At 34.6% G+C, this 12,829-nt stretch overlaps 1 protein-coding gene across 2 annotated transcripts in view; it reads left to right on the forward strand.

Moving 5' to 3' along the window:
* The window catches only part of STK17B (serine/threonine kinase 17b), a 31,899-nt gene that overhangs the window by 14,276 nt on the left and 4,794 nt on the right, over positions 1 to 12,829 (forward strand). For both annotated transcript variants that reach the window (XM_019428316.2, XM_019428317.2), the window contains exons 3-7: positions 1,840 to 2,052; positions 7,489 to 7,633; positions 9,425 to 9,551; positions 11,223 to 11,271; positions 12,458 to 12,637. In XM_019428316.2, the coding sequence (XP_019283861.2) occupies positions 1,840 to 2,052; positions 7,489 to 7,633; positions 9,425 to 9,551; positions 11,223 to 11,271; positions 12,458 to 12,637 (714 nt within the window). The remainder of the gene's footprint in view (positions 1 to 1,839; positions 2,053 to 7,488; positions 7,634 to 9,424; positions 9,552 to 11,222; positions 11,272 to 12,457; positions 12,638 to 12,829) is intronic.

A 12,829-nucleotide genomic window follows, 5' to 3' on the forward strand; every position in this document is an offset into this window, starting at 1 on the left:
GTATAAAACTCAAAATTTCCTTTCTGTTTTAGACACACTTTCACTTCTAAATGTGAGTGAGAATTGGCAGAAGTGAGTTGCACTTCTTAAAAAATGATCTTAAAGGGAGGAATTGTTTTGTAGTGATTAGAAGAGAAAGCTAAAAATTCACCTTCCATAGTTTAATTCTTGGCACTCCAATTCCATATATGATGTTTCATGAGTCATTTAATCTTAGTTTGACTTGATTTATCCAGTATAAAATCTATAAAGGGTAGTTTGAAGACAAAGACTGATGACCTTTTTGTATGCTCATTGAAATGCATTGAATTGTATTGCTTTTGCATATGGTGAGAAAGTGCCTTAGTTTAAATTATATATGCCAAATCTTAAATGAAACGTTCTTTCCAAGAATCAGGCTTGTGCATGCAAATTTATTGAGTTGTATGTTTTGATGAATGTAGAAGAGTCAGATTATAGCCTGGTCACTTCTTTTGGCATTGTAGCATACTTTTTCAGCTTGGTTTCCTGTCCTTTTCACCGGCACCAGTTTTGAAGAAATGTGGGAAATAAAGAGTAGGAATCCTTGTCATCCTGGCCCTTGAGAATAGCAATTAAAATAACAATCAAACAATTTATTTTGTTCCCCCCTCCCCAACCCCAAATACCAGGTTTTCCTTGCTAAGCACCTGACATGTGTTAGAAGTCAAATTGGAGAAAGAAGAGTTAGGGAACAAAAGTTCTTCTCTGAAGACCCTTTATTTATACTTCATATGTTAGTTTGAGCCTTAGGATATAGGTTCTTAATCTTGGATCCTGTGGACTCAGGTTTAGAAGGTCGATAGATGGGCTTTGAAGTCTGAAAACCCTCTGGAATTGTATGTAAAACTTTCTGTTTAAGGGCATGCGTACATTTTTCTGGGTAGGCAGTCAGTTGCCTTTATTAGTTTCTTAAAATAGTCTTACTCAAAATAGCTCTCGATCTTTGGGAAATTAGATTTTGGGCAACTATACACTTAGTATAGTGTAGATTTAAATTTTGGCTGAGATGCTGAGCACTTCTGTTGGAGAGAGCTAAACACCTACTTATTCCTAAAATGATAAACATGACCTTAATGGGTGTATTTGTACTTAGCTATTGATAACTATTAATTTTCTTAGTTGATCATGAAGTGTCTCTGGATACTCTCCGTAGGATACATATACCTCTGTTATCTGTTACAGGCTTCATAGACTACTGGCCAATATTAAGAGATTTACTGGAAAAACAACTACTAAATTAGTGATAGAAAGTTTCAAAGATTGTTAAACATGGTGCTGAAAGGCAAAGCGATTACACTGATACAATGAAATGTCAAATACCCACTTTTGCTTTAATTTTAATTTTTTATTTTGGAAGGAAGCTGTTTTGATTAGAGAGTTAGTGTGGTACCCTTTTAAAGGTACAGTCTTTGGAAATAGACTAAGATACATATACTCTCTGGGCTCTGCAAAACAATTTCATTGCTATGTAGGATTGTTATGATATTTAAACACAAACATTTATAACAAGAGTATGGCATGGAGTTGGAATGCAAATGAGATCTCCCCTACAATGATAACGTATTATATTAACAGTGATGAACAAATACAGTTATGTCTTATCCTGTTTTTACATTTGCCATTTTAATTTTTCTGTGATAATAATATAAATTTCATAGAAGTATATGTAGTATTTGATTCAGTTAAGAGAACATAGTTCTCAACTAATGGCATAGTTGTTTGAAAGGATTAATTCTAAATTGGAGTTGTAACTGTGTGTTATGTTAATATTGTTCTTTTTGGAAAAGTTAAAATTGACTGTCCTCATTTTCCCCCCAGAGGAAAGTTTGCTGTGGTTAGACAGTGTATATCAAAATCTACTGGCCAAGAATATGCTGCGAAGTTTCTGAAAAAGAGAAGAAGAGGACAGGATTGTCGAGCAGAGATTCTACACGAGATTGCCGTACTTGAATTGGCAAAATCTTGCCCTCATGTGATTAATCTTCATGAAGTCTATGAAAATACCAGTGAAATCATTTTGATATTAGAGTAGTAAGTATATACTTTAATAAATTTAAATAAATTTGTAGTACTTATTTTAATTGGTGGGATAAAGGTGGCTTGAAATGTTAAGAACAAGAATGATAAAAGTAAGACAAGAACTTATAAAGATTTGGGGGCACCTGGGTGGCTCAGTCTGTTGGGTGTCCAACTTTTAATTTCAGCCCAGGTCATGATCTCACAGTTCATGAGATCAAACCCTGCATTGGGCTCTGCACTGACAGAATGGAGCCTGCTTGGGATTCTCTCTTACTGAGTCTCTCTGCCCCTCCCCCACTTGCACACACACATGTGCTTTCTCTCTCTCTCAAAATAAACATTTAGGAAAAAAAACTTGTAAAGATTTCTGTTGATAAAATATTAGAGAGACATGGTGTATATTTGAATATTTTCACATATACACAAAAACTAATCAAACAGTACACACAAAAAAACCCAAATGACATCACAATGCTTGAGGAATGTGGTGAAACAAGTATACTTTCATTGCTAATAGCATAGAAAGTCGAAGAGTTTTTGTGCAGAACTACCTGATGGATAAATAGAATTGAAATCATTTATATAATTTATCCATCTATTTGAAAAAATACATCCAAAGGAATGACTCATGGAGAATAGAAGGGTGAATTTGCATGAAGGTGAAGGTGTGCTTGTCACATTGTTTGTTGAAGAAACACATTTACTTAGTATTGTGTAACTTGTGAAAAACTGTTAGGAATTGTAGCAATAAGAAATAAAATATATCTCTTCCCACAACTCAGTGAAAAGCTGAAAACACCCAAATAGTCAACAATTCATCACATTAAGCATGGGGTAGGTCATGGTTAAGCCAACTGGCCGGTTAATTAGTATATTCACATGTGACTCTAAAATAGTACCTTTATGAGTGACAGTTTGACACATTTATTATATGTATATAAAATGTGTTTGAACATCTACAACAATTGGAAAAGGTTAGCTAAATTTATGTTTAATATGCTTTTAGCGTCTGATAATTTTTTATAGAAGAAATCTATTTTATAATAAACTAAAGAGATTAAGTATTTACTTCAGAAAAAAGTGCATTGTAAATATGGTAATTCTTTTTAGTGGTTAACCTGCATCATTGCCTTTTTGAATGTAAAAGTATATTATGTAGCCTAGGGGTGTCTGAGTGGCTCAGTCTATTAAGCTTCTAACTCTTGATTTTGGTTCAGGTCATGCATGATCCCAGGGTCATGGGCTCAAGCCCCGTATTGGGCTCTCTGCTGAGTATGAAGCCTGCGTAAGATTTTCTCTCTCTCTCTTCTCTCTCTCTCTCTCTCTCTCTTCCTCTGCCCTTGTCTCCCACTCATGCTCTTTCTCTGCCTTTCTCTCTCTCTCTAAAATAAAATAATAAAAAACAAAAAGTAATATAGCCTAATTTTAGTATTCAGGTATTTTAAGGATGAAGAAGTTTGTTTATATATTTGTAAAAAGTATGTTTTTATACCAGGAAAGTTGATTACCTAGAATCAACTTATAAATATGAAAATGCTTATTTTGCAAAATGTTAAACTGGCAAGTAGTTCATTTAAGAATGAATACTATGGGGGCACCTGGGTGGCTCTGTTGGTTGAGCGACTGACTTTGGCTCAGGTCATGATCTCATGGTTCATGGGTTCGAGCCCCGCGTCAGGCTCTGTGCTGACAGCTCAGAGCCTGGAGCCTGCTTCAGATTCTGTGTCTCCCTCTCTCTCTGCCCCTCCCCTGCTCACACTCTGTCTCTCTCACTCTCTCTCTCTCTCTCTCAAATATAAATAAATGTCAAAAAAATTAAAAAAAAAAAAAAAAGAATGACTACTATGAGGGTGCCTGGGTGGCTCAGTCAGTTAAACATCTGACTTCAGCTCAGGTCATGATCTCACGGTTCATGGGTTTGAGCCCCACATTGGGCTCTGTGCTAACAGCTCAGAGCCTAGAGCCTGCTTTGGCTTCTCTCTCTCTCTCTCTCTCTCTCTCTCTCTGTTCCTCCTCTGCTCACGCTCTCTGTCTCTCTCTCAAATAAACATTAAAAAAAATTTTATTAAAGAATTAATACTATGTACATTTCCCATAAAACAACATACTAAGGTATAATATAACACCTTCAAAATAAGTTAGAATCACAGAAATGCCCAGGATACTATCAGTCTGATTTCATTTTTCATATATTTTGTGATTATTTTTGTTAGATTAATCTAACCTTTAAAAAGTTATCTACTTGGGTATTTTGCTAAGCAAAATAAGTCAGTCAGAGAAAGACCAATACCATATGATTTCATTCATATGTGGAATTTGAGAAATTTGATAGGTGAACATAGGGGAAGGGAAGAAAAAATATAAAAAGAGGGAGGCAAACCATAAGAGACTCTTAAATACAGAGAACAAACTGAGGGTTGATGGGGGTGGGGGATGGGGGTGGGTTAAATAGGTGATGGGCATTAAGGAGGTCACTTTTGGGAATGAGCACTGGGTGTCATATGTAAGAAATGAATCACTGGGTTCTACTCCTGAAGCCAAGACTACACTGTATGTTAACTAACTTGAGAAAAAAAAAAGTTATCTACTTGCATGACACTGCACGTTTGAAGTATGTGAAAAGGAGCTAACCTTTTTCAAACATAGTAATGGAATACTAGTTTTAGAGAATGAATACATAGGAGCATTGAGTACTTTCATAAAATTTTCTTTGGGGGATTTATCTAAATAGCAACAACAAAATATATCAGAAAATTTTGACACATTTTATGGTTGGATTTTGTTCATACTCTGAAAATTGATTCAGGTACCCTGCCAAGTAAACTGAATTCCATAAGGGCACAATTGTACCTTATGGCTGAAGTGTATAGCAAGCACTCATTAAATGTATAAATGGATTAAAATAATTTAAAAAAAAATTTTTAATGCTTATTTTTGAGAGAGACAGAGCATGATCAGGGGAGGGGCAGAGAGAGAGGGAGACACAGAATCTGAAGCAGGCTCCAGGCTCTGAGCTGTCCACAGAGAGCCCAACATGGGGCTTGAACTCACGGACTGTGAATCATGACCTGAGCCGAAGTCAGATGCTGAACCGACTGAGCCACCCAGCACCCCTGAAATAATTTATTACTAGATCAACTAAGACCTACTAAAATTTATTGCTAGAATTTGGTTTAGTTCTTACTACTTTTTGGGTAGCATTGTCACATCAGATAATCTCAAAGGTAAAAATGTAGCCAGGGAGACTTAGTTATTTTCATAAGGTGGCATAATTTTTTATGTGGTGAAAGTAGAACGGTGAAATCTTTTACTCTAATAACAATTACCAATCTGATCCCCTCCTCAAGTCATCCTACATACTTTTCTTCCTTGACTTTTTTGGTACAAAATTTAAAATCTTCAAAGAAGTTGAAAGAACAGTATAATTAATACTCATACTTTTCAGTTTGATTTACCAATTGTTGACATCTTACCACATTTATTTAGCCTTTTGAAAGATGTATAACACATAGGTTTACATGACATTGTACTTCTACTAAAGTACTATTATCACACACAACATATATACAAATACATATGCGAATGAAGGCAAACACTCCAAATTTCTAAATTTGTTGGTTGATGTCCCATCAGAGGACAACTCTTCTAATAGAGAAAAAGGAGGTGTACCCGAATATGCCTTCCAGGGCAATGATAATGGTATATAGGAGTCTTTTATCTCTATAGAGAGATTTTTTCCTCTCTAGTCACTGCTCTTGTGTGGCTTGTTTGACCAAATCATCTGCTTGTCTACTACTCACTGCTTACATTTATTCTAGTTTCTGCTGACTTCTGTAATCTGCTTCTTGTGTTATCTGTTCATTCCCTCCTCTTAGCTCCTCTTCCTAATTTTCCGTTTCCCATAGCTCTACCTGTGTCCTGCTTTTATGGGAAAAATGGCAATCCTACAAAAGACATTGGTCAACTTACCAACCTAAAAAGAAGAGACAATCTCATTGGCTGACAATCATAATATTTGTTTGATTTTGTTACTGAAACAAACAAAAAACCCTTAGGATACTTTTGGTTATAAAAGTAATACCTATGCATTGTGTTAAATTTAGAGGACATAGAAGATAGAAATTATATGTAAACTGGTTACTTTTATGGCACGTTCCTATATTTTAAAGTTATTTTTATTTTTTGGTCTGTGAATATATACCTTCAGAAACAAAGCTTTTTCTTTCCCTTTTCTTTTCCTTCTTATGACTGCTCATACATATGACATGCTTCTTCCTCTTGTCAGTCAGTGAGACTTCTGAATTTCAGTTTCAGCTGCTCTGAAGAATGACTGCCTATTCCATCATTCATTCATTCAACAAACCTTTATTGAACACCTTCTACATGTCAGACACTGTCCTGTTTTACCACATAGAATATGCTTTACTTGAGATATTCTTTTTTTTTTTAATATTTTTTTTATGTTTATTTATTTTTGAGAGTGAAAGTGAGAGAGAGCATGAGCCGGGGAGGAGCAGAGAGAGAGGGAGACACAGAATCTGAAGCAGGCTTCAGGCTCTGAAGCACAGAGCCCGATGTGGGACTCGACCCCATGAACCATGAGATCATGACCCGAGTCAAAGTCAGACACTTAGCCGACTGAGCCACCCAGTCACCCTACTTGAGATGTTCTTAAATATACCTTATAAATTTTTGAATAACCATCTGGGGGGGGGGGGGAGGAGGGTTTGCATTTTTTTAGATTTAATCTTCAAAAAAAATGTATGGGTGCCAGAGTGACTCAGTCGGCTGAGCGTCCGACTCGATTTCGGCTGAGGTCATGATCTCAGGGTCAATGGGATCAAGCCCTGTGTTGGGCTCCACACTGGGCATGGAACTTGCTTGGGATTCTCTCTCTCTCTCTTTCTGTCCCTCTCCCCTGTTTGCACTCTCTCTTAAAAAAAAAAAAAAAAATCTATTGAGCTCAGTTATGACTCTGTTTTACAGATGGTGAAAGACAAATAAATGACTGATCCTAGTTATATTGCTGGTAAATAGCAGATTTGGGATTTAAATTTATATCATTTGATTCCAAACCAAGGGCCTTTTTTCTATGCTTTTGTCAGCATTGTTTAGATTTTCAATTCTTTTAAAAATAATAAAGATTTGGGAAGCTACAGTACAAGATACTGGTTAAGAATGCAGATTTTTGCCCATATCATACAGACTCAGGTTCTGGTTTCCTGTTTACTATGTTACCTTGTACAAGTAGCTTAACCTCTTTGTACTTATTTCTTCATCAGTCAAATGGGAATAATAACCCACATAGTTGTCATGAGAATCAAAAGTATATGTATCTATAGAGAGAGACTAGATAGCTATAGCTTTTACTTAACAGTTTTACAGTATTTAAAAATTGTCATTTTTAGGTCAATGATTTTCCAAGTTTCTATTTGAATTTTATTTCAGTGCTGCAGGTGGAGAAATTTTCAACTTGTGTTTACCTGAGCTGGCTGAAATGGTTTCTGAAAATGACATTATCAGACTCATTAAACAAATACTTGAAGGAGTATGTTATCTACATCAGAATAACATTGTACATCTTGATTTAAAGGTAATGTACCATATGATTTTAAGTAATATAGCATCTTTTTTCCTTCTGCTCTTGGGATGCATAATTGCAAGCTGGATTTGGTAGGAAGCAACAGTCAGATTATGACTCTCTGTACTGCACTGGGTGCACTTGTGTATGTGTGCTACATGGACTTAATTTTGTATTGGCAGAGAGGAGAGGACTGCATGTGCGAGCAGATCAAATTAATCACTGGGCTCTTAAAAACCATCATTCCTCCCTGTTCTAATTCTTCAATCATTGTACCCCATCCCACTCTTACATCCTGGATTTCTCATCTTGTAAAACTGCCCCATCTCTAAAATACTCTAGCCTAATCTCCATCTCTGAAGATAACCTCCTTCTAGTGCTCATTTCTTTGCTCCCATTATATTCATTCATTTTTCTCTTGAGATGTTTAGTCTTTTGGCCCCTCCATTTTTGCCCCCCAGACCATTCAGTCCCCTTACTCAAGCCCTGAAATACCATTTTAAACTCTTACGTTATTATCCTTTCTCTTTATCTTTCCTCCACAGCCACCCAAAATCTCAATCAATCTGTGTCTTATTTTTTGAACATTGGATTCTTCTCTTTCTATATTGTCTCCCTTTGCATGATCCTTTGCCCTTCACTACCACTTTCACCATAATGATGATTCCCAGTTCTCTTTCCTATAGCCCAGACTTCTCTCCTAAATTCCAAATTATTTTCTTCAACTGCAAATTAGGTACCATTTGGGTATCTTGTACAAACTTTGTCTCAAAATTTGTCTCAAACTAGACTTTCTTTCTTTTTCTTACCCCATTTTCAAAAGAAAAAACATGTTTGTCTGTGTTGGGCCCCCCTCTGGAAGAGGGTAGTGTTAAGTACCTAGCAGCCCTGCCATGTCCCCTACCAATAAGCTGTTGTAAAAACAACAATATGGTACATATCCGGACGATCATGCCCCCACAAACTTGCTGTTGGGTCTTTCTCCTGCTAAGGATAAACCAAGTGTATTACATAACACCACACAGCACTTGAGGTTGGGGATGGGAAATAAACCTGGCTTTGTATATCCTAAAGCCTGTGGTTGACAACAGTAGATCTAATTACCCTTACCTCTTCTCCTTTAATGTCTCTGTGATTTAATAATAAACAAGCATTGGGTTTTCCTGAAGTTAGACTTAGAATTCTTCTCACAGACTTTGGGAACAGCACCTTGGCAACTATTTGGGTTATGACTGTGGCAAGGAATTTTGTAATAGACTTCAGCAAAGTCTCTTGGTTCTGGGAAGCAATGGGTGACACTTTCCATGCATCAATATATCTTATTGTCTAAGCTAATAGACCCAGAACCATCATACTGAACCATTTTCTGTTTCTGGAAAAGTATACATTTTTTATTCCTTCATACTTTCTTTCATGCTGTTCCCTAGAGTGCCTTTCTAACCAGAATACTCCTATTTATTCTGTAAGGTTCAGCTTAAATATCATCTCTACAGCAAAAGGTTCTTAGACTTTATAATAGGCAGAATTAAGTAGTCTTGTGTTTATTATTCAGTTTATCTCATAATCACTCAATCTATATATTCATCTAACTTTGTTTTCATCCAAACTAAGAATCCTTTGAGTATAATTTTACCTTTATTTATCATTGAGCATAAAGCTTTTGCTAACTAGTAGTTCAGTAGATGTTTGGTGAATGACTTAATGAAATGTGTAATAGCTAAACATTTAATTTACTTCCCATCTGAGACAAGTATTCTTTTATTGTTGTATATTACTTACCAATTTTTATTGTGCTTTATTTAGCCACAGAATATATTATTAAGCAGCATATACCCTCTTGGAGATATAAAAATTGTAGATTTTGGAATGTCTCGAAAAATAGGGAATGCGTGTGAACTTCGGGAAATTATGGGAACACCAGAATACTTAGGTAAGAACTTCCTTTCATTTTATACACCATTTTGAAATTTATCAACTAAATGTTATCTCTATAAAGCCATATTTTAGAGCATGTAATTCCAGGATTTATTTGATTCAGGTATTTTAATGCATTAAAATTTGGTTATGACACAATAAATGAACTTTAGTGAATGTAGGACCATTGAGACATTCACAACAATTCACATGACATTGGACATGTAAATTCAGAAGTTAATGTTTGTGTGTAACAGTTTATTACATAAAGAAAAATGGGTGAAGGGGAAGTTAGGGAACAGGAGAAAATGGAAAAAAGAGGAAAACAGGCAGTCACATGGCCCAGTCATTTTTACCTTTGAAGCCTGGGTGTTGGATAAATGTCATTTCTATTTGTGTCCTGGTCCCAACTCTGAAGCTGTTTATAAATATACATCATCTTCAGTTTTGCAAGAATTTTTAGCAGGACTACTTGCTTTTTGTTGCTGCTGCTTAAAAATGTGAGGTTTTGCCTAGGGTTGTAAAAGGAGGATTTTGAAGAAAAAGGATGTCAAAAAAAGATCTTATGATTAGATAATCTGGGAATATTGTACTATATCAACAAATAAAATCATGCAGGTGAAAAAAATTTAAGTTATATGAAGCAGCACATAAATTTATTTTAATTTATAAAATTCATCTTTTTGCACTTTTTTGTTGTTGCTTATATTGATACCCCCATGCAAGTATTGAAAAGATACAACTACACAGAACAGGTGCGACTCAGCAAGGCAGCTGACTTTCCCCAAATGAAAACAAAACAAATTACTAACTTTTGAATGCAAATAGGGACAATAGTGTCCTAGAATAAATGCTCGTAATTATAGATAACACAGCTCACAGAAGTATGTATAGGGTGGTACGTTGTGTGATGGACAGACAAATATATGACTCAAAGTCTTTATTAATAAAAATGTTAGGCTTTAGGAAATAATTTTTGTGAAGCAAAGTTATTATTCAAGCATAAATCCTAGTTTGGCCTCTACTAATTTGAAATTTATGATAATCACAAGATATAGAGAATTTATTTTGCACTTAAAAAGTTGGCAGGGAAGAAGATGATGGGAAGTTAATTACATAGGAAATTAGGTTTTTGATAGTCTAAGAGGGATATTGAATCTACTTGAAAATGTAAAGCCCTTCCAGAATGCATAATTTACTCATAATGTTGTTGTAAATATATATGATTCTCTTTACTCTGAAAAGAAAAACTTGAATCAGTATAAAATAACACAAACTAATTCTTAACAGAGTAATCAAACTACAATTTTTAAAAAGATTCCAGTGTCTAAAATTTTACTTCTTCATAATTGTTTTTCCTGAGATTGATTTAATGATTAAAAACATTCCTCCATAGCTACTGGTTATTCCAAGAATATTATTTGTGCTTTTGAACCTTCTGAGTATATATATAATTTGCTCAACATTAGATATGTTTAAATGTCCAATCACAGGATAACTAATACTATGCTAAATTTCTATCAATTTGATATTATTCTTTAAAATTAAAGCAGTTTTATTATTATAATTATATATAATATATATTATAATTTTACATATATATACTAAATATATATAATTATTGTAAAATAATTTTCATGTTTTTAAATTTGTCAGTATTGAATTTGAATTTTATCTTTGCTTTCAGCTCCAGAAATCCTGAACTATGATCCTATTACTACAGCAACAGATATGTGGTAAGATTTTGTTAGTTACCTAAATGCTTTCATTAAAAGTTTGGTAGAATATATATTCTGCATTTCTTTGATTCCAAAGAAATGTAAATAATAAGGCTTTCTATAAAAGATTTTTTTGAAGTATCATTACTGTGCCACAAGAAGGCATTTATCTGTACATTCTTTTTAAGTAATACTTTGGCTCTGAGCCAAAAGTATAGAAATAAATAGGAAGATCCCTTTCCTGAAGGAAGACTCGGTCTAATAAAAAACGAAAATAGTTGCAGTACTGTGTGATATGTTCTGTAATAAGGTAAAATACTTAATGAGCATGGAGGAAACAGTAGACAAGCACCAGATGGGAGATACCTAATCTAGGTCTAGATGAACTGGAAAGGTATTTGGTATGGAGAAAATGAAGTCAGGTTTATACAAAAGTTTAGTTTTAGGAGATTATATTTCTAGGGCATTGTGAGTTTCTGTGGCAAGCAAAATCATATTTTGAATATCAGATGTCATAAGGAGTAGAACGGGAATTGATACTAGAACTTTAGCTGGGAACATGGTGGGGGTCTGACTCCATAGTCCAAGTGGAAGAGTTTAGACTTGTTCCCTGTGTTCCATGGAACTGTAATGGGCTTGCCAAGGAAAAAAGGTCCTACGGCTAAATAAGTGGGAAACATGCACTGTATGTGTTGTCTTTTTCTGCCTCCTAAGCATCAGACTTCTCGTGAATGTGTTTAAGGCTTTGAAAAGTCTTGCAATGAAAAAAAATCCACCTATCCAATTTTGTACTTTGCTAAACTTGCAGACTCTGTTTGCAGAGAACTTCTGTTTATGTCGCACAGATCATTAATATGTCTTTGGGTACCATTTAGGAAATGCTGCCCTTTGAGCAGCTTTGTGTACTCAATAAGGGTGTCTGAATGAAGGGCAGACTATAGATATCATGCTATATATTTGATACATTATATTTATAATTATGTAACATGTATATTCCCCTTATATTCTTTTTCTGTGAGGCAGACTTTGAGATAACACAGTTATTTTAGTTTTAATAATATAGGAAATTTGAAAAGCAATTTAAAGTCTATAGTTTACAAGTTCTGAGGACAGGAATCTGCTAAGTATCAATTTTACTTTATATAAATGTTTTCAGATTAACATATGTTTTAAATTCCCCTCTTCTCCCTTCTTTGTTTTTCAGGAATATTGGCATAATAGCATATATGTTGTTAACTCATACATCTCCATTTGTGGGAGAAGATAATCAAGAAACATACCTCAATATTTCTCAAGTTAATGTAGATTATTCAGAAGAAACATTTTCATCGGTTTCACAGCTGGCCACAGATTTTATCCAGAGGCTTTTAGTAAAAAATCCAGAGTAAGTTATAACATTAATGTGTTTAAGTACAATTACAAAATGAATCCTATGTCTGTTAAGAAAGATATATTCTAAAACACTATACAGCTTTAAAAAAAAAATTAAAAAAAATAAAATAAAATAAAAAAATTTTTAAAAAAGGGGCGCCTGGGTGGCTCCGTCGGTTAAGCGTCCGACTTCGGCTCAGGTCAT

This window comes from Panthera pardus, unplaced genomic scaffold (genome assembly GCF_024362965.1).
Source record: "Panthera pardus isolate Hobbes unplaced genomic scaffold, ASM2436296v1 HiC_scaffold_10, whole genome shotgun sequence".
NCBI lineage: Eukaryota > Metazoa > Chordata > Mammalia > Carnivora > Felidae > Panthera > Panthera pardus.